General features: G+C 47.7%; 1 protein-coding gene across 16 annotated transcripts in view; it reads right to left on the bottom strand.

The window, feature by feature from the left end:
- Nucleotides 1-2,230: 2,230 nt before the first annotated feature.
- Nucleotides 2,231-21,575, bottom strand: part of Rimbp2 (RIMS binding protein 2) — a 198,722-nt gene continuing 179,377 nt past the window's right edge. For 6 of the 16 annotated variants that reach the window (XM_087577805.1, XM_087577814.1, XM_087577807.1 and 3 more), the window contains 6 exons: nucleotides 18,717-18,901; nucleotides 17,786-17,954; nucleotides 16,241-16,344; nucleotides 14,628-14,699; nucleotides 5,732-5,866; nucleotides 2,233-3,645 (listed from right to left, as the gene is read on the bottom strand). In XM_087577805.1, coding sequence (XP_087433931.1) covers nucleotides 3,457-3,645; nucleotides 5,732-5,866; nucleotides 14,628-14,699; nucleotides 16,241-16,344; nucleotides 17,786-17,954; nucleotides 18,717-18,901 — 854 coding nt within the window. In that variant the 3' untranslated portion in view covers nucleotides 2,233-3,456. 16 annotated transcript variants of the gene reach the window in all.

The following is a 21,575-nucleotide window of genomic DNA, read 5'->3' as shown; positions in this document are numbered from 1 at the left end:
ATGCTAATAGGAATATAAAAGTCACCCTTGTGTGTCTAGACTGACGCCCAGCTCTGCAAGGTGGAAAATGAACTGCGTTGTTTTGGTCCCTGAGCTGCAGAGGGATCCAGAAGGAGGTGTCCGAGCAAAGGAGGGGACAGGTCACCCTTCATTCCATTCACTTCCCGGGTACTTTGGGAGAGTGGGCTGTGGTGTGTCGGTGAGTATCCAGGCTGGAATCAAAGACCTCAGCTATTGTGAATGGCCAAGGAGAGCTGAGCTCTCCGGGTTGAGACGGGGGGGGGGGGGGGCTGGCATGGATGGTGGTCCTCCAACGCCATGGCCCCTAGCCCTTGGGACAGGACCACCCCTTCTCCCAAGACTGTGTCTTGAGCACATCTCTTCTTTCCCAAGTGGGACTTCTGGAAACAGTTCATTTAGAGGGCACGCACACTGGTCAGGTACAGAGCCTCCGTCCTTGTCTGTAAAGCACATTGTCTGGTTTAGGCCCAAGTGACTCTAAGCCGGGGGGGTGGGGGTCTGTATTTGCGTTCCTTCAACTAGTGATGTGGTAGCATGCCTGCTGTCCGTATGTTATGAACTCGTTATTGATCATTTTGGATGAAGCTGTAGAAACGGCAATATCTCTGTATGGCATCTCCAAAAAGGATACGCCTTTGGAGTTTCAGCCCAGTGAGGGTATGGTGGAAGCCCCTTCCTTCTAGGCAGGGAAGAGCCTTGACTGTGAGAAATTCATAGTTACCTTTTTTTAAAAAAAAAGATTTATTATGTATAAGTACACTGTAACTCTCTTCAGACACACCAGAAGAGGGCATCAGATCCAATTATAGATGGTTGTGAGCCACCATGTGGTTGCTGGGATTTGAACTCAGGACCCCTGGAAGAGCAGTGAGTGCTCTTAACCACTGAGCCATCTCTCCAGCCCCCTCATAGTTACCTTTAAGTTAGAGGTTGGGTGGGGTTCAGTCTAGCTTTTTTTAAAATCACTTTATGACTGTAGTTTATTTGTTGGGGGAAGAGCATTATAAATGTTATCAAAAGCAGAATGGTTCCTCCTCCTTGTGGACCGAAAGGGCCTTAGACTCTCCATGGATCCCCTGGACCTGCCTGTGATGGTGTCAGGAGAGATGTAACGGAGGAAGAAAAGCAAGTGAGGAACAGCATTGGATTGTGTCTCTCTGCCCAGCCGGGTGCAGTGCAGTGTAGCCAGCTGCCTCACACGGGGATGCCACCCCCAGTCTGGGGCCAGAACCCTCCCTCCCTTTAGAGCAGCAAGAAGAATCACCAATACAGAGAAACATTTTTCCTAGTGACCTAGTGACACCCCCCCCCCCCGTGAGACTTCTGTTTACCTGTGCTAGGCAAACGCATAAGTTCTACATGGATAACATCGTGGCTGTGGCTTTAGCTACATTGGTGTGCATCCGCCCCAGAAGTGATGCATTTCAACTGTTATGTTCATCCTGCCATTCACGGGCTGGTCTTAACTCTTAGAGCAGTTTTCTACTGTTAAGGGTTCAACCTAAGACTGTCCCCCCAAAGGCTGGTGTGCTCAGGGCTTGGCTGCCATTTGAGGAGCGCTTGGGAATTAACCGGATGCTGGGACGGGGGTGGTGGCTTCATCGGTTCATCTACTGGGTGGGTTCATGAGCTGAACAGGTTCTTAGGAGCTGGGCCTGGCTGGAAATAGTGGCTCAGTGGGAACGTGGCTTTGTGTGTGTGGGGGGGGGGGTGGGGGGTATCTGTCCCTGGTCCTTTGTGCTTTCTGCTTTCTGGCCATATTGAGGAGAGCAGCCTCTCTCTACTATGCTCTTGCACCTCACCACATGCCAGGAAAAAATGTGGCCAGTGGAGCTGAACCTGCAGGGGGAGATCTCTGTCTTTCTGGTAAGTCAAGCTGGATTTAGCTTGTGTTGAGTCTGCATGGAAAAGGTGCCGGGGTGCTGCTAAGAGGTTTGGTGGGAATCCACATGTTCAACAGATCCTTGGGGTCTGTGTGTCTCCGGTAACACACAGACCCCATGCTGATTGTTGCTGTCTGTTTTGCCAGGAAGACTGCCACCAGGAGGATCATATAAATGACTCCTAGAACATGGCTCAAGATCATAATTTAATTGGTTCCAGAAATCTCGAGCCCATAGAGTTCTTTATGGACACGTAGCAGAAAGGAATTCCATCCCCCCCACCCCCATGATAAGAGTATTTAAAAGAAAGATACGAAAAGGCATGGCATTGTACAAAATAACAAAGTTTATTTCTAGAAAATATGTCACCCTAACTGTACACATGCACACATCCGCACAGCACTTCACACACCGAGGAACGGCCTTTTAATCCAATCTACCACATACAATTATATTACAATTTACAATATAGTTTTTGAAGACACAATGGGGAAAAGCTTCGTCATTCATTTACAAACCTTCCAGAAATTACAAAAAGAAAGGCAGTCTGAAAAGTATGTATAAAGAGTAAAAACAGTTTTACAGTGGACAGGAATTACAAAGTCGTGACCGTACGTCAGCCAGCATTTTGGGGAGGCCTGCTGTTCAAAGCGAATGAGAAAGATGGGTGTAGGGTGTCTGAGAGATTTCAATTTAGGCTCCTTCTGGTTTGGCTAATGAAGCGTGTGGTGGCTTTGCTATGTGTGGTGGCTTTGATGGTATCTCGGGGCAAGGCATTTCAACAAATAATGAAAGTAACAGAAAGCTAAAAGCCACAGGATAGGACACTAAACGCAAAGATTGATTGGTCAGCTCCCTGGCTGACTAAAAGACATGCATGCTGCCCGGTTCTCCCCCTACTCCCCTCTCTTGGGTAGTGGGTTTAGTAAACATGTCCTGTGTGTTGCTGGCTTGCTTTGAAAGACCCAAGACAGGCAGCTGAAAGTGTAGGGCCTGGGCCTACTGTGAGGTGAAGCCACTGTGTCAGTGAGGTTGAAGACCAGGAATGCACAACACATGCGAAGTATACACGGTGTTTTTATTTGACAGTACAAACCACTGTGCAGTTTATAAGGCCAGACATCAAGGCGAGTTAAACTAGGAATCTCAAGAGCCGAGTGGAAATGACAGTAATGTGTAATGAGGCTAGCCGCTTGAGAAGTGGGGGAGGTCAGAAGTCCTGCCGGGGGCTGCCTGCCCTCTAGTGTGTGCAGGCTGGAACTGCAGGTGGAGGGGAGGCGGCTGCAGAGAGCCCTCCCCCACCCCTGCTGCTCAGCCAGCTGCCCTTCCCTCTCCCCCTCCCCAGACCTTGGACAGAACCTTGGGAGCAGAGAGGGAGGGGACCGTGGTGCAGCCCCTTCCCTGATCTCTCCGGTGGTGTCATGTGAATGGTAGTGTAAGAGTGTATCTCTCTACTGCTGCGGTGGGGTGGGGTCAAGGTTGGGTTTTGGGAGTCCTCGTTTGGAATTAAAGCGAGTGACATGGATTTGGAAGTGTCCGGAGGCTCAGGGGGTCACTTCACTGCAGCCAGCCTCTGCAGCAGTTTCTTGCCTCTGGAGAGCAGCCCTTTTTTCTTTTTCGAGGACATTTCCCTGCCTCTCCCAGGACTACCAGAACCCATAGATGACGTAGGTGACCCCGAATGGAGATGGGCTGTGGGGGATGGAGCTCTCCTTGCTGTCCCTGAACCCTCGGGAGGAACCTAGTAGGTACATTGCGACAGTTTTATTGAGAGTCAGCGCCAACAACAATTCACTCGGTAACACTGCCCCGTCTCCCGCCAGCCAGGGGAAAGGGTGGGTGGTGGTTCGTTTCTTCTTTCAATTTTTAAAGTATGCCATGAGAAACACACGCCCACTCCCAAGGCCCCTCTGAGAGAAAGAGGGGCTGGCCCTCCATGGGCTTTCGCGGTCTTTGTCTTGGGAGGCGGGGTGGCCATCGCTTTGGCAAAGAAAGCCAGGTCATAATTTACTCTGAAAATTCAGACTAAAAGCAGGGGAGGTTATTGTCAATCAGATGGATAGGTAAAGTGGCCGAGATACCCATCAATCATTGTAAAGGAAAAAAGCTCTCCGTGGGAATTTGGATGGATCGTGAACTAGATGGAGTAGATAAGACCTTGCCGTGGGGAGTGAGCCCTTGGGTTAGTCCTACAGAAACTTTGGGGGATGGCACACTGTTTGAAAGAAAAAAAACTGAAATGAACCTTAATTGTAATCTAAGGAAGCTCAAAGGCCCTTCTTGAAGACTCTCGCCATTCCCAATAGAGGAGTACATCTTTTCCCCAGCACAGAGAGAGATGGTGGGCTTTGAGAGACTTTAGGTGGCCGACCAACGGTGCTTCGAAGGGGTGGGATTTGATTCCGAAACACTGAGTGCCAATTTTACTTCAATCTGCAGCTCGGCACACGCCTGAGCGTGGCTAGTAATTGCCAGGCCTCTGGTTCACTAATGTCCCCAGAGCAAGAGTTGGCAAAGCGAGACCCAGGCACTCAGTGAGCGTACCATACCATACAAGGCAAGGGGCCCCCAAGCTTGCTTGGATTTAAAATCAAGGTCTAACTCTAATGGAGAACACCTAGGGCGCACCCAAAGCACACCTGAAGATACCATGGGGCCAGCTATGACGTCATGGGAGCTGCCACGTCCGGAGACAGTATTGCATTAGTAATGCCAGCACCTCGCCTGCACCTCCATGAGCTCTGAACGATTGTGCTTTGAGGAGAGGGAACACCTTCTTGCTCCTAAGGCCAAGGGGCTGCAGCTGGGTGTTCCGGCCAGCTTTGGCATGCCCAGAGCCAAGGCCACCCCTCAGGGCATGATCTGGGATTAAAGTTTTGTCTCGGCTCTCAGGAGTCAAACCTGCTACCGTAAACACATGGGTTCGGTTGTGCTTTTTACCGAGGGCAGCTTACAATGCAATAGGCAGCTCTCCTTGTGAGTACACGCTGGCGCACTCTTGTGTAAACAAACAGCTTTAAGAAATATGTTCCCAAGGTTGGCCTTTCCCATATTCTCAATGGACATATTTATAAAAAAAAAATTGTTCGAGATGATTCGTTTCACTATGAATCCGGTTGCCTGGCAGCTGAGACCAGGTGAGATAGCCTAATACTTTAGGTCCAATGGGTTTGTTTTTTTTTTTTTGAGACATATTTCTTTTCTCTCTCTTTCTTTAAGCCCACATTGAAGTCTTAAGACTACCGTGCTGTCCGCTTAGGGTAGCTTAAGTCGGTATCTCTCTAAGGTGTCTTCGGTTGCTGACTTACGTGAAGGCTACATGCCTGATTAGGGTGTGAAATGAACACTCTTCTTCTATGTCCAAGCAGATGAGCGAAGAGATAAAAACATATGCGTAAAATACAACAGATAAGAACTCGCAGTGATGGCGAAACGTAAAGATGAGACACTCGGAGAGAATGCAGTCTCAGGCAGGCGTGCTATGCTACGTAAACCCTGCCGTCTAGAACCCTAAGCGGGAGGCCAGTGGCATCTGGCTCCCTGAACCTCGCTCTCTGTCAACTCAACTGTGCACCTATTGTGGAAGCCAGGGGAAGACCCTGGGGTCAGGCAGACTGACTGAAACCAAAGGGTCCTTCTGTGGAACACCAACTTGTAAGTTGGAGTTAAGTAAGCATTGGCGGGCACAATGTCCAAAGAAGGACAGAGGGGAAAAAAATGAAGGCAGATGCTGGTGGGGCCCAAGTCATGAAAGCAGCAATGCAAAGATTGCGCCAGATCGCAGAGAGGGGAGGAGGGAGGCAGGCGAGCTAAGGGGGCTGGCTTACCCTTTTGGCCTTGGTGCGCATGGGCGGGTCGTGGGAGTAGTGGGGCGGAGCATCGGAAAGGTGGACCTCCACGTCATCAGGCACTTCTTCCAGGAAATTGGAAGGCACGAGGCCTTTCTGCCCATTCAGCTCTCCCTGTAATCACAGGGTGTGAGGGAAGGGTCAAGGGAGTCACTTCTCTCTTCAGAGCCTATTTCTCCCACATGGACGCCCTGCTTAAGAGGACAGATGTTGAGCAGTTGATTCTGGCCAGAAGTGTCAGGCCATGGAGAAATGCTGGATAAACACTCCCAGGGGGCCTGGATTAGAAGAGCAAGCCCAGTCAGGCCCAAGGCCAGGGCTTTGGGCATGCCCGGCAAGTGTTCTACTTCGAGTCCCATGCCCAACCCCTCTTTTAACTTATTTTGAAACAGGAAGGTTGCCCAGGACAGCTTCGAACTTACAACCCTCCTGGCTCAACCTCCTGAGTCCTGTACAGGTCTTGAACTGTCCTCTCAAATGCAGTTCATATTTTACAAGTGGGAAGTAGATCTAATGCCTTGATTCTCTAGGGCTGGAGTGAGGTGAAGCACTTGCCTGATATCTGTATTTTATTGAGCCAGTTTGCGCTATCAAGGGAGTTCAAGGCCAGCCTTGGCAACTTGGTGAGACCCTGCATCGAAGTAAAAAATGTCTGAGGTATAAGACAGAATGCTGGCCTAGCTTGTGACAGCGGTGACCTGGGGTTTCTTCACTGACGGTCAGCTTACCTCGTCAACTAAAACACATACAGTACACAACCAAAGGCATAGCAATGGACTCAAGGGAAGGATAGGTAGTTCTCGGAGGTCTTTCTGTTAGGCATTACTAACCACAATATGTAAAGAACAACAGCCAAGCAACAAGACATTTAAAAATGGACACTTCTTCAAATAAATAGACAAATGCCCCCACCCCCACATTGGGGGGGGGGCGCAGATCACATCAGCACTGGTCACAGGGCGGACCACCAGGGAAGGCACTGACATCTGGTTGAAAGACACTAGAGTTCAACCCCTGGAACCCACTTGGTGGAAGGAGAGAACAGTTGCATTAAGTTCCACATGCCCTTACCATCTCCCACCCAGTAAAAAAAGGAATCCATGAATCTTACACTATCCAGATGAATTCGGTCAGGAACATCCCACTCCGGAGCCTTCCCAAACCAGAAAATGCATATTGGTGAAGATGTGGAGAGAGACTGGACCCCCATCTATGTGGAGTTGATGGCGATGCTGTGGAGCAGCTACAGTGTGGCAGGTAGGTCCCCCAGAAACTTGACAGAGCTACGATGTGATCCACATGTACCCCCAAACTGGAGAGCCAAATCTCGGAGCCGCGCATGCAAACAATGTTTATGCCTGCATCGTCTGCCAGTCAGAAGGCAAAAAGTGCCCACAGCTCGATCACCAAAAGGCAACACGCATGCCATGGAATAGTCAGACTTCAGAGGAAAGCCCCATCCTGACACATCCACAGCATGGCAAACTGAACCCAGTACTGTAAAACCATGATTCCTCACCCCCCCCCCCCCAATCCCCCAAGGATTTCTGGGTAAGCCGCTAGGCTGGAAGTCTCACCACCAAAACTCAGCGGGAGAAGAAAGCTAGTCCTCAGTGTGCTCTGTTGTAAAGTCTGTTGAGTTTTCTAAGCCAGGGGAGATCCCTGCAGGGAAGCAGAGATCAGCTGGAAGCCCTCCGAGCACTAGCCCGCCTGCCAATCAGGCTTCCCTGGATAGAGCGGCACCAAGTGCTGAGAGAAGAGTGGCTGCTTCGATGCACCCAACGGACAGGGACAGAAGAGGTCTCGGTGTATGCAAAGGTCCAAAGAGAACCACCAAGAAAAGACATCCCCGCCCCACCAGAACAGCAGGAATCTGAGGCTGCAGGGAACGATGGCTCCCACCGCTCACACAGGGATCCTGCTAGAGCATGGGAGAGCTGAGACCGTCACCTTTCAGCATAACTGTGCCGGGAGGTCAAACTGTAAGTGCTCTGTTACGGCTACCCTTGCATACGCACATGTGTGGCTTTTGCATGTGTAGTGCTCATATTTGAAGGTTTTCAGATCCTCTACCAGGTTTACTATGAAAGCATACTCCTCAGCCATATCTCAGATGTTCCCCTTCCTACATTTTTTTTCTTTTTCCTTTTACTTCTTAAATAGAAACTTCCACAGATTTAATACTCGCTAAAATCTGGGGACCCCGACAATATACCAATGCTGCCTCCTCGATCCTTTACCCATCTCATTTTCAAAGTCAATTTAACAGTTAACCCTTTTCCTTCCCGCCCATTCCTAACCTCATTAAAGGAACCATGTGCCCTCCACACCATCCTTGGTTGTCTGCCCAGGGTTACTGAAGTCTAAGGGTCCCCGTTATTCCATGGAGAGCCTGTCAGCTGTGGAGTAACAATGCCCACAGCCATGGTTACTCTCGTAGTTCCAATGCCACCTAGGGAATGGTGCACAGGTCACCAAGGCCCTCAGGGCCCTTCCTGAATGGAAGAGTTATTTTGTTTGAGTTGAATGTTGAAAAGATATCAACTGAGAGAAAATAGCCATTTTTAAAGAACATTTTTGAGCAACAAAATATCAGACGCATACATCCCATCACAGTGATATAAGACACAGACGCCCTCCAAATGACTAATCGTGAAGCAACAGCCTCTAGTGAGATGGAGTTAAGTGACACAGAACTCAATGTAACACTCATAAGGATGTTCAAGACAGACAGAGCTGAAGAAAGGAGGAGGGGGGTATGATATGAAAGGAATCCGGGAGAAATGCTGAGGAAAACTCAGTCTGAAATACTGGAAATGAGAAAAATATAGACAACAACTGTGAAACCTCTGTGGAGAACTCAGTGACAGAATAGACTGAGGAGAGGGCACAATATCCGAGCCTGAGGACGAGGTGACAAAAATGAGGTGATCCAGCAAGGCCGATGACAAACCACAGAACTACACTGCCTACTTCAAAGACACAGGCGACACCAGACTAAATCTACAGGTTTAAAGGTACAGCACGAAGAGAATCTGGTTCGAAAGCCGGAAAACACATTCAAGACTGATGAACAGTTCTCCAGTCAGGGAGAAAGGCCCATCCAGACCACAGAGACAGACCAGCGAAGAACCTCCCCTCAGGTTTTATCAAAACACTAAACACACAGAACAAAGAAAGGGGTAGTAAAAGTAGCAAGAGAAGACCAGGTTGTAAGGGCAGGCTCCTCCGCATAACAGACTAGCCTGGTGACACTTTTAAAATCAGGATGGCTTAGAAAATGTATTTCAGGTTCTGAGAGACAGCTCTGCCAGCCCGCACTCCTATAATTAAAGAGTAAAAGACTGAAGGAATTCGTGACCACCAGGCCAACCCTATGGATAATATCCAAAGGAATCCTTCAGTCTGAAGAGAAAACCAAACCCACCCCAAGACTCTGAGGAAAAACAAACCACACTACGTTAATACTAAGGAGAGAAACCCAAGTGACACATCAAGCAACAAGATGGTGGGAATAAACAGACAACTTTCAAGAACTCTGAATTTAATGGTCTAAGTTCTTTCAATCAGAAGACACAAGTTAATAGACGAGATTAAAAACAAAACAAAACAAAAAAAAAGCCAGACAAGAACACATCTATTTGTTGCTAAAAACAAAAACAAAAACAACCCAAAACAAACAAAAAACAAAACCCAAAACCAGCACCTCTCCAAAAAATGCCAACACTACCTTAGGGTGGAGGGTGAAAAGAGTGGTCCAAGAAAGAAGACCCAGCACACAAGCAGCTGATGCTGCTCTAACATCTGACAAAACAGATATCAAACCAAAGGTACAAGAAAAGAGAGTGAAGGCGACTTGGTACTGATAAGGGGAGCAATCCCTCACGAGGACACCCCCATGCTGAACACATGTCCGAACACAGGAACATCCAGTTCCACAAACAAATGTCACCAGGATGTCCCAGAATAACCCAGCACAAGAATAGCGTGGACAGGTCATCCTGACACCAAAGCAGACTGAATTTAAATGGCATCACAGACCAAATGGATTTAATGGACCCCTACAGAACATTCCATCCAACCAACATAGAATCTGTATTGTCCTCAGAAGCCCATAGAACTTTCTTTAAAATAGATTATATATTACACACAGCAAGTCTCAACAGAAACAGGGAACCAGTCCCTTGCGTCTTCTCTGATCACAGTGGGATAAGACTACGGATGGACAGCAGATAAAGCCTCGAGCATACGCAAACTCTCAGATTAAACAACACACAACTGAAAGAGGAATGAGGAAATCACCATGGAAATCACCACATTCCTGTGATCAAATGAGAGCATACCGTACCAGCACCTCTGGGACACAACAAAGACAGCCCTAGTAGGGAAGTTTACAGATACAGTTCCCGCCTACATCAAGCAACGAGGTCTTCAGTAAACAGCTTAACAAGATACCTTAAAAACCCAGAGGAGGAGGAACGTGTCAAATCAGCAAATGGAGAGAAATAATCAGATCAGGGCAGCAGTGAATGGAATGGAAAAAGATACAGAGAATGAGCAGAGAGTTGATTCCAAGAGAGAAGCAAGATTCACAAACCCTTTGCCTAAGTAACCAACAGAAAGAGAGGGAAGACCTAAATTAGAGAGGAAAAGGGAGTCATTACAATAGGCCCTACCGACCTTCAGAAAGTCGTCATTACCATAAGAACTGTCTATTCCAATAAGCTGGAAAATCTAAAAGAAATGGATACATTTTTAAATACATTATGAACCACCAAGATAAACAATTTAATTGGATCTATAATAATCAGTGAGACTGAAACAGTGGTTAAAATCTCCCAACATTAAAAAAAGAAAAACAAAAGTCCAGGTCCAGGTGGACTCAGCGGTGAATCTTACCAGACCTTCAGAGAAGAGTAAGACCAGTGTCTCTCAGAATATTCCAGAAAATAGAAAAGGAACATCACCAAGTTCTTTTCACAGAGCTAGTATGACAGAGAGGCCAGAAGCCGGCAAATATTTAAGAAAAAGGGAGTTCAAATCCCAGCAACCACATGGTGGCTCACAACCTTCTGTAATGAGATCTGATGCCCTCTTCTGGTGTGTCTGAAGAGACTGACAGTGTACTTATATGTAATAAATAAATATTTAAAAAAAGAAAACTAAGGAAAATTTCAGAACAATTTCCCTGCTGAACACAGACCCTAAAATTCTCAACAAAATACTTGCAAAATGAATCCTTCTCACACGTTAACGAGGAGATAGTAAGGAAGAAATGAGAAAATCGGGGCTGGGGATTTAGCTCAGTGGTAGAGCGCTTACCTAGGAAGCGCAAGGCCCTGGGTTCGGTCCCCAGCTCCGAAAAAAAGAACCAAAAAAAAAAAAAAAAAAAAAAGAAATGAGAAAATCAAGCCCATTTAGTACATATGCGTGTATGTGTATATGCGTACACATGTGCACGTCTATATTCCATGGTCAATGGGTTAACAAAGATCATTGACCATGACCAAGTTGGGTTTGTTCCAGAGATGCAAGGACTACTCAATATATGTTAATACATAGCATAAGTTAAATTGGGTGGATATTGTCAGGGACAGAAATCACACGGTCAACTCAATAGATGCAAAAAAAAAAAAAAGGTTGTTGACAAAGAATAACATGCTACATGTTGGAAGTTCTGAAGACACTGGAAATAAAAGGAGCGTGATGTCTCAGCATAGCAAAAGCTGTGCACGACAAACCTACAGCCAGCAACATACGAAATGGGAAAAGACCTGGAAGCATTTCCATTAAAACCAGGATCAAGGCAAGGGGGTCCATTACTCCAGCCTGTATGGTGTGGAAAGTCTTAGCTAGAGCAACAAGACAAGAGAAACGAAGGTGTTTGAATGGGAGAGGAAGTGGACAGAGTGTGAGAGACCCCAGGGCTTCAACAGGAAACTCGGCACTGGTGGAAGAGTGGCTGAATGCAAATTAAAATGCAAAAATTACAGTAGCCTTCCCGACATGTGTGTGCTCACACACACACACACACACATGTCTACATTCATGTATGTGCACAGATATTCCATATCAATGGGTTAGTGATTAAAACGGATTTAGTAAACTAAATCAGTATCTCTATATCAGGAAGATGGATGTCTACCCTGTGTAAGTAGGTCTGCTACTGAAGTGTGCTACTAACATCTGTGGCGAGTCACAGCCAGCTACCCCACGAGAGTTATTCAACATTGTTATGACAGTAAGACAGAGGTGACAACTGTTAACAGAGACAAACCAGTCAGCATTTGGAGCAGTCAAAAGAATCAGCTGATGACAACTGCTACAAACCCACTCAGTCCACGGAGAACACACACATTCCCAAGGTGCATTGTGTGCAGTCAGTGACCATCAGCTGCAGCCAAACCTAGAAGCACAGGCCCGTAACTCAGTCATCGGGAGGTCGGGGCAAGTTCAAGGCCAGCCTGAAGGGCATAGGAGACCATGTCTCAAAATTAAAAAGCAAACGGAAGCCCGGGATGAAGAACAACAGGAGATCCATAAATTCTTAAGAATGATTTAAAGACATATAAAAAATAGAGTAAGACGGTTGGGGATTTAGCTCAGTGGTAGAGCGCTTGCCTAGCAAGCCCAAGGCCCTGGGTTCGGTCCCCAGCTCTGGAAAAAAAAAAAAGAAAGGAAAAGAAAAAGGAATAAGAAACATCTGCACCTTCTGCTAGATGACAGGAAGTGTATTCCCTGTCCCACAGACCTAGTTTTCCCTGAGCCTAACCTAAATATGACAAAGGCTTTCTCTGTTAAACAAGAATTCCGGGGTTGGGGATTTAGCTCAGCGGTAGAGCGCTTGCCTAACGAGTGCAAGGCCCTGGGTTCGGTCCCCAGCTCCGAAAAAAAAAGAAAAAAGAAAAAAAGAATTCCAAGTTTGCAGCAGGGGCAAGGGTCACTACAAAATTATTTCCCCAGAGCTATTATAAAATATAAAAACAGAATGCGAAAAAGCAGAGTCAGGAACCGAGGTCCGTGTAATCCTCCATACAAGTGGAATTTAGTGTCTCTGCTATGAGGCAACTTTCTTTAAAAAAATATTTTTATTTTCATTTGTGTGTGCATGTGTATGTGTGTGTATGTGTATGTGTGTGTGTGTATGTGTGTGTGCATGTGTATGTGTGCATGTGTATGTGTGTATGTGTCTGTGTATGTCTTGTGTGCATGTGTATGTGTGTGTGTGTATGTGTATGTGTGTATGTGTGTATGTGTGTGTGTATGTGTGTATGTGTATGTGTGTATGTGTGTGTGCATGTGTATGTGTGTGTATGTGTGCGTGTGTATGTGTGTGTATGTGTCTGTGTATGTCTTGTGTGCATGTGTATGTGTGTGTATGTGTATGTGTGTATGTGTGTATGTGTGTGTATGTGTATGTGTGTATGTGTGTGTGCATGTGTATGTGTGTGTATGTGTGCGTGTGTATGTGTGTGTGTATGTGTCTGTGTATGTCTTGTGTGCAGTGCCAATTGAGGAGGACAGAAGAGGGAGCTGGGGTTATAGGCAGATGTGAGTCACTGGGGATGGGTGCTGGGACCCAACCGGGATTCCTCTGTAAGAGAAGCAAGGCTGTTAAGCTCTGAGCCAGCTCTCCAGCCCCCAAACAGGTTTTTAGAAATGATCTTTATAACGTTCTAACTCAGGAAAAAAGTAAACAAAGCCACAAGTTGGAAAATGACAAAGAGGCATGATATTGAAGGAATAAAGAGTAACTGTTTCCATCCCTTGTAGTCACCATCCAAAGAAGATGACCTGGGACGTCAAACTCACAGACCAACACTGCTCTCAAAACTCAAAGCTAGAGAGTAGACGGTGACCTAGAGAAAGACTTTGTCACTCGGTGCACGGAGATGCGCCATTCCCACTAAAACCCACAAGGGGGTGTGGCTCTCCCACCCAAACCTGCCGTGAAATCTGAGCAGCTCAGGAGAGGGTCAGAAGCCTGAAACCCTGAATGCCTGAGGCTGCGGGAGGCGGGGCCTCTGGGGCCATCCACAGTTACACAGAGAAGCAAGACTTCCAGTTATGTTCAGAGGGCCATAGCGGGATGGCCATGGGGCGTAGCCAGAGAGTGGCTAAGGGGGTGGGGGTGGGGGCATGCAGCGGATGTCCAGTTACAGAAGCAGGAATTAGCCCCACCTTGTATATGGCCTTGCTTTTGTCCCAGAGACCATTAGACAGCTGCAGAACAGGAGATAGGCACTATGAGGGCACCATGGCTGCTACAGGCAGTGAATGAGCAGAGGAACGACACTCTAGTGTCTGGCTGGGGGTGGGGACGGGGGTGGGGCTGTGAAACCCGGGCTGGTCCACCTGTTTGTTTTGTTTATACTTCCTCTTCTCCATGAAAGAAAACCCACCACCCAGGCCATAAATAGCCTAGAAAATTAAATTGTTTTGTAAATGTTTGGACGGTGGCAATTTTGTGTTTGCCTTGTCTACAGTTTGTTAGACACAGAAAAATACTATAATTAGTAGAGTGCGATAAAAGACCGACCGTAATGGCGGCTTCCTTCTCTCCCTCCCTCCCTCCTTCAGTCTTCCCCCTTTTCGTTTACTGTGCCCCCTTTCCCTGCGCCTCCTTTCTATTTTTGAAACAGGATCTAGCCACATAGCCCAGCCTTTCCTTGAGCTTATAATCCATGTGTCACTTTGGCCCCCAGATTTCTATATTATAATACAAACGGGAACTTATCTCGGGGAGGCAGTAGGCAGGCAAATGCTTTGGAATGAGACATATTTGGCTCATGTGTTAATTTAAGGGAGCGCTCAAACGAGGGATTGGAACCCCCAAAATGAACAGCATTTTTTTTTTGATGTTTCAAAAACTTACGTAATAAAACCCGTCTTCATCGATTTCACCAAAAACAGTAATAATGTCTCCTGTGCAAAACGGAAGTTCAGCCTGCGAAGACGAAAGACAGAGCTAAGAGCATATTGCAACATGGGAGGGGTTGTACAAGGCCCTGGACTCTTCCTACCCTTGGGGAAGTCACCTGTCTTTTGACTGTGTCAAGATGCAGGGCTGTAGGGTGCAGAGTGGAGGGGATGGAGGGGAGGGGGCTGCTCAAAGCTGAGGGGTGGGGATGTTTGTTTAAAGGAGAGGGACTGGGGGCGGGGTCTGTGCTGAATAAGCCTGAGAGAAAGATCAAAGGTCATAGCCACCTCCTGGTAAGGCCCAGAAAATCAAGTAACTTTACCACCTGGAACATGTGGGGGGAAACACTGGAGGACCATTGGCAAACACCCTCTCTGCACAAGAAAGCCTCCCAACTCCATCAATTCAATATCCATCTGTTAAATGTCTGCTGAGCAGCAGATCCCAGGGTGGGGACAGCAGAGGATGTTGAACACAAGCCCCGGTGTCCAGGAGTCAAACTCTCCTCCTGAGGCCCTTCAGACCGCAGAGAACCAGGAGCGTGGCTGTGTCTCTCAGCGTTAAGCGTGAAGATACGGTTCAGCAGGTGTCACTAATAACCCATCCCAGCCACGCTGCGTGTGAGAATCCAGATCAATCTGGTTTGAGGACAGGTGACTCTGGAGGCCAAAAACCTCAGAAATGCGGCCATATTTCTGAGGTTTGTCCTTGTTTCTGATCATCTTCTGCCTTTGTGCCATAGGGTGTCCTAGAATACCAGCCCTCCCTCTCATCTTTCCCAGACACGTGAGGGATCGCCAGTCACGGTAACTTCTATCTCTCTGCTAAAAGGGACTCTGCATTGCCATGCCCAATAAGCGTGGGTCACAGGTCGCTCTTCCAATAGTTCTGCCGGGAGACGTGGGGGATTGGCTACCATAACTGTCCTTGGGACATCAAACACTTGAGTCACACCCAGAGATCATCACCAAGCTTCACGTAGGCCAGGTGTATTTTATGCTTACAGCTCCATGGCACAGTTTGGAAACCAGACACCCTAATAGATGAATGGGAACACAATGGAGCAAGTGGACCATACTCTGGAATAAGGCCTGTCTGTCCTCTCCGTGGTAAACCTGTGCTACAGTGTGCTATGTCAGGATGACCACCCGAGCTGTGTGGGAGGGGGTGGGACAGTTGGTGAGTGTGGCTACAAAGGGCTGTTGCTCACTTATCAATGATTTCTGGGGTCTCTGCCGCCATCCTTGGACCTGGACTGACCATGGGTAACATGGACCTGGGTTTGCTGTGGAGTGGCTGGTCACTGGCTCTCCCTCTCTCTCTCTCTCTTTTTTTTTTTTTTTTTTTTTTTTTTCGGAGCTGGGGACTGAACCCAGGGCCTCGCGCTTGCTAGGCAAGCACTCTACCACTGAGCTAAATCCCCAACCCTGGCTCTCCCTCTCTACTGTGCTCAGAGAGGAGCGGGACTCAAAGGCTCATGGCCTAAGTGTGGTACCCATAAAAGCTTAGCCAGGAAGCCATTGGTAGTAGTTCCGGGTCAGCATGAAAGAACAACTCCAGGCTGGTACCTCAACGTCCACGTTAGGGGAGCTTTCCCGAGGGTCATAGTCGTAGAGAGCCACCATTCTCCGTGTGGGTACAGAGTGACCCCGGCCGCTTCTTCTACTTCTCTCTGCAAAACCATAAGAACTAGTTATGAAAATCCCCAAGTTGGGGTAACCCTTACTCACTACCCAAAAGTATGGGCACCACTTGCTAACGTCCCCAGCTTGGGTCAACTGTCTCAGCCTCCAATGTTCATGGGTGTTTTTTTAGACTATTCACTTTCACAGTGCCATTCTCCCTGTGTCCACCATGCCATGGGGTTTCCGTCAGATAGGGGACCTCCTCCCAAACTAAGTCCAGGTAGTCTGAGGTATTAAGTGGCTATGGCTTGGGAAAGCCTAGCAGGAGCCATTAGGTTCTGGAAGAGAACCACAGCTATCCTTTGAATTGAAACCTGGCTAGAAAGAAGGCGGAGGCTCTTAAGACTCAAGAAGCTAGGAAACTTACAAGGATTAGGACACTCCAAAGTTTACAGGACTCACAAGATCCCCTCCCCTAGCTTCTAAAGCTGTGAATAATTGCGAGAGAACAAGACTCTGATGGAGCCACCTGCTAGGGGCACAGGAGCTGCAAGAGTAGTTTTGGTGAGTGGTCACACATGCTGGGATGGCATCTCTTTGAGACACCCAGAGTAGCATGGCCAGGTCACAGCATTGAATCATCCAAGGCACAGTTAGCATTATGGATAGCACAGGCAAAACAATGCCTCTGATGGCCTGACTTTGGGGACAGGCTAATTAATCATGGTGTATCTTGGAACAAAATAGATAAGCCTGCTCAGTTTCCATTTGATCTATAGGGAATCTCAGAACATCAACCAGTTTCCAAGACCTGCGCCAATTACAAATCCTAAGCCCTTGAATGAAGAGAAGGCAGGTTCCATGAGGAAAGGCCATGTTTCAACAGTGACTGGTTTCACTGTTAGCATTTTCCCATCCTCCCAGGTTAGACCTCTGACCTTTTATCAATGTAACTGTACACTGGGGAGAGGGAATGCCCATCTGGAGCATTTGCCTCCATCAGATTAGCCTGTGAGCAAGGCTGTAGGGCTTTTTTTTTTTTTTTTAATTGATGATTAATGTAGGGGTGGGGACAGCCCTGTGTGGGTGGTGCCACCCCTGAGCAGGTGCCTCTAGGTTGTAAAGAAAGCGGGCTGAGCAATCCAGTAAGCAGTGATCCTCCCTGGTCTGTGCCTTAGGTCCTGCCACAGCTTCCCTCAACGATGAAACAGAAGGTGGAATAAACCCTTTCCTCGCCAAGTTGTTTTTAGCTGGAACGTTTTTCCAGCACAGAAAGCAAACTAGAACGAGTCAGTGCACAAATACCTGGGTTCGTGAATGTCCCTAAAGCACACCGTTGTAGTGCAGTACTGGACTGCAGAGTACGTTTTTAATCCAACAATAATGGATAGAGAATCCAAGAACTGGGCACTCAGAGGTGCTGGGGAGCCTGGGCTTCTGGGGGCCTGCAAAGTCTACATGCAGCAGAGCCCGAGGGACCACGCTCACCTATTTTCTCCACGGGTGTGTTCAGAGGGAGGAAGCCTTGTCTCAGCAGCTGGTCCATCATCTCCTCATCATCCGCATGGATCTCGGAGACCATGTTACAGGGAATGAGGCCGAGCCTGGCACAGGTCTCCCCACGGTAGAAGCCATCTGCGTCTTTGTCTCCATATACCTGGAGTCACGGGGGCGGGGGGGGGGAATCGGAGCATCCGATATCCCGGCTTAGCCCCACGTCAGCCCCACCGGAAGCAGAGTGCCAATAAAAACTGCCGAGAACACACTTTTCAAGCCCCACCCCTCACCTGCATCGGTCATGGGCCAGCTGGACCCATGACCGTGGCTCCTCCCCTTCTCTCTCTCCCCTCCCCTTTGTTGGCTCCTCCCCTTCTCTCTCCCCTCCCCTTTGTTGGCTCCTCCCCCTCTCTCTCCCCTCCCCTTTGTTGGCTCCTCCCCTTCTCTCTCCCCTCCCCTTTGTTGGCTCCTCCCCTCTCTCTCCCCTCCCCTTTGTTGGCTCCTCCCCTTCTCTCTCCCCTCCCCTTTGTTGGCTCCTCCCCTCTCTCTCCCCTCCCCTTTGTTGGCTCCTCCCCTTCTCTCTCCCCTCCCCTTTGTTGGCGTGCTAGCCTGAAGTTTAGGTGTCAGATGCTTGAACCTCTGCGTTTCAATCACTGGCTCAGGGCTGGCAAGCCTTAAGCACAGATCGTGCAGTACACTTACTTTACCTAGGAAAAGAGGCAGTGCCTTCGCCTGTGTGCCCTACTGGATCGTACCCATACCTACGCGCACACTCCTGCAGGCCTAGGTGTGGCGTGTGTACTGCATGCTCAGTCATGTCACAGCCCTTGAGGCCAAAGGTCTGCTACTGCCCATGTTTGCACAAACCCCTCTCTACAGCCAGTCTCTGTCCCCTGTCCCCAGGCACCACAGCCATCAGTACCTTGATGATCTGTCCTTCTTTGAAGGGCAGCTCCTCTTCGGCAGCATCCGGGTTTGGGGACATGGTGAGCGGGTCATAGTCAAACAGAGCAACGAAGATGCGGGCCGGGAGCTCCTCAGCACCGGGGTCCGTTTCTGACTCGTCATAGAAGTCTGGAGAAAGATGGTCTCGCCCCGTGTATTCATCTGGAGTGGGCAGGGAACAGAGCACAGGGATCATGTGACCCTGGTGGAACAACGCGGGTACAGTGCATCTGAAGTGCTTCTATGAAATGGGCAGCCCTGTGCATTCCTCTTCCTCTGTCTGGGCTCAGCACGGGGCCAGAAATCCGCCAGAGATGGGATAATCGAAGCGGGTGATTACTTCAGAACAGCACGCCAACCCAAGCCATATTGTGAGCGAAAGCCGTAGAAGGAAGGGGCCTTGCATAGGTGTTTGGTCCCCTCAGAGTGCAGATGGGCCCCTCATGAGATGCCTCTTGGGTCCTCAGCAGGACCCAAGGCTAACTTACAAGGTTATTTACCTTTCTCACACTTCAGAATTCAACATGGCCGACAATGACGTTCTCCCAGCTCTGAATGTTTAACCAGCAGCAGATACACCCTCCACGGAAGGAAATTAATGCTTTCTCCGTATCTAATCGTGATTATTTTTTGCATCTAATGTACTAGTGTGTGTGTGTGTGTGTGTGTGTGTGTGTGTGTGTGACTTGATATATCACAAGGTGTGTGGTTATCTAGCCATACCTGCAAGACGATCGCTTCAGATTTCCTCATGCAAACACTAAACTTCATAATAACCCTGTCCCTTAAATAAGATTGCAAATAGAACCGTGCTTCCACCTTGAATACTTTTTTTAAAAAAAGGATTTATTTCTAATTATGTGTAGATTTGTGCACGTGAGTACAGGTGCCTTGGAGGTGGGAGGTGCCGGGTCCTCTGGGAGCTGGAGTTATAGGTGGTTGTGAGTATCCTGATGTGGTTTCTAGGACCAAACTCAAATCTCAAAATCCTCCTCTGAAAGATATATATATATATATATATATATATATATATATGTGTGTGTGTGTGTGTGTGTGTGTGTGTGTGTATGTGTGTGTGTATGTATATAATTTTAACTACTGAACCATCTCTCTAGCCATCTCCTACCCCCACTCCATCTTGGACACTTTATTTTTTTATATTTATTTATTTATTTATTTATTGGTTCTTTTTTCCGGAGCTGGGGACCAAACCCAGGGCCTTGTGCTTCCTAGGTAAGCGCTCTAACCACTGAGCTAAATCCCCAACCCCCATCTTGGACACTTTAAACAGTGCCAGGGCACTTCCGGTACATTGTCGATGCTTGGCTGTTCTACAGTTTCCGGAGTTGAGGAATGAAATCTTTGGTACAGGTGAAAGTGCTCTTCAGATTTTTTTTTAATAACACATTTTTTAAAGATTTATTTATTTTGTGTATGTGAGTACACTGTCACTGTCTTCAGACACACCAGAAGAGGGCACCAGATCCCATTGCAGATGGTTGTGAGCCACCATGTGGTTGCTGGGATTTGAACTCAGGACCTCTGGAAGAGCAGTCAGTGCTCTTAACCCCTGAGCCATCTCTCCAGCCCTTCAGATATTTTCTATCTATAGTTGCTCAAATCTGAGAATGTGCAACCTGCAAATACAGAGGACAATTACACACACACCCATGCGCACACATACACACGCGTACTCTCGTGCATACACACAGATATGGGCATGCGTTTCACAGAGAGGGAGATGACAGAGAACTAGTTCTCCACCTTCCTGAGGCTGTGGTGACACTTTAATTCAGTTCCTCATGTGGTGACCCTCAACCATAAAATTATTTCCACTGCTACTTCATAGCAGTCATTTTGTTACTGTTATGAATCATAATGTAATTATCTGATATACAGGCTATCTATCTATCTATCTATCTATCTATCTATCTATCTATCTATCTATCTGCTATGGGACTCCTATGAAAGGGTTGCTCAAACCCCAGAGGGGCTGAGACCTGCAGCTTGAAAATTGCCACAATATAGGCTGTGGCCAGTTGGTCAGAAACTAAAACTGTCAGGAGGGAGAGAAGCTTGGGAGAGCAACTGGCCTGACAACTGTCTCTAGATGTGACTCAGGGGGTGACATAGGTGGACAGAGAACACCAAAGAGGTGACTTCTTTCACTCACCAAATAGTAGTGATTTAAAGAATCACACCTGTACTACAGAGTGGCCGTCACCCTCGATCTGACGACCTTTTCTCAGACCTCAGTTTTTACCTGTCGTGTGTCAGAAGATCTAAGGGGGAGTAGTAAAATATTCCAGATTTTAAAATAAGGCAAAATGAGAAACTCTGGCTCGATACTAACTCCCTCATCTTTATTTCTGTAATGCTATCTGTACCTCAGGGTACCAACCACTCAAACCAATGACTTCTTGTCCTGGAATTCATCCCTTTCTCAGTCATAAACATACTTTGAAGGCTGGGGAAATGACTCAGAGGTTAAAAGCACTGGATGCCCTTGCGGAGGACCTGAGTTGGGTTTCCAGCCCCCACATGGAGGCTCACAATTTGTAGTAACTCCTGTTCCGTGGGATCTGTCGCCCTCTTCTGGCCTCGTCAGGCACTGCATGCACAAGGAGCACACACATACATGCAAAAACACTAATAATAGTCATAAAGACCAATCTTAATTAAAAACATGGTATGTGTGTCTCTAAATAGTATTCAGTAACCCTAAAACCACAAAATTTTTAAAAATGTCCTTTAGCAACATGAAAGGCTGATTTTTTTTTTTTTTTACATTGGCGGGGATGTTATTGAAACCACATGCCATAGGCAATCTGTTGCT

Source organism: Rattus norvegicus, chromosome 12 (genome assembly GCF_021556685.1).
Source record: "Rattus norvegicus strain SHRSP/BbbUtx chromosome 12, alternate assembly SHRSP_T2T, whole genome shotgun sequence".
NCBI lineage: Eukaryota > Metazoa > Chordata > Mammalia > Rodentia > Muridae > Rattus > Rattus norvegicus.
This window is presented reverse-complemented; position numbering and strand designations above follow the sequence as displayed.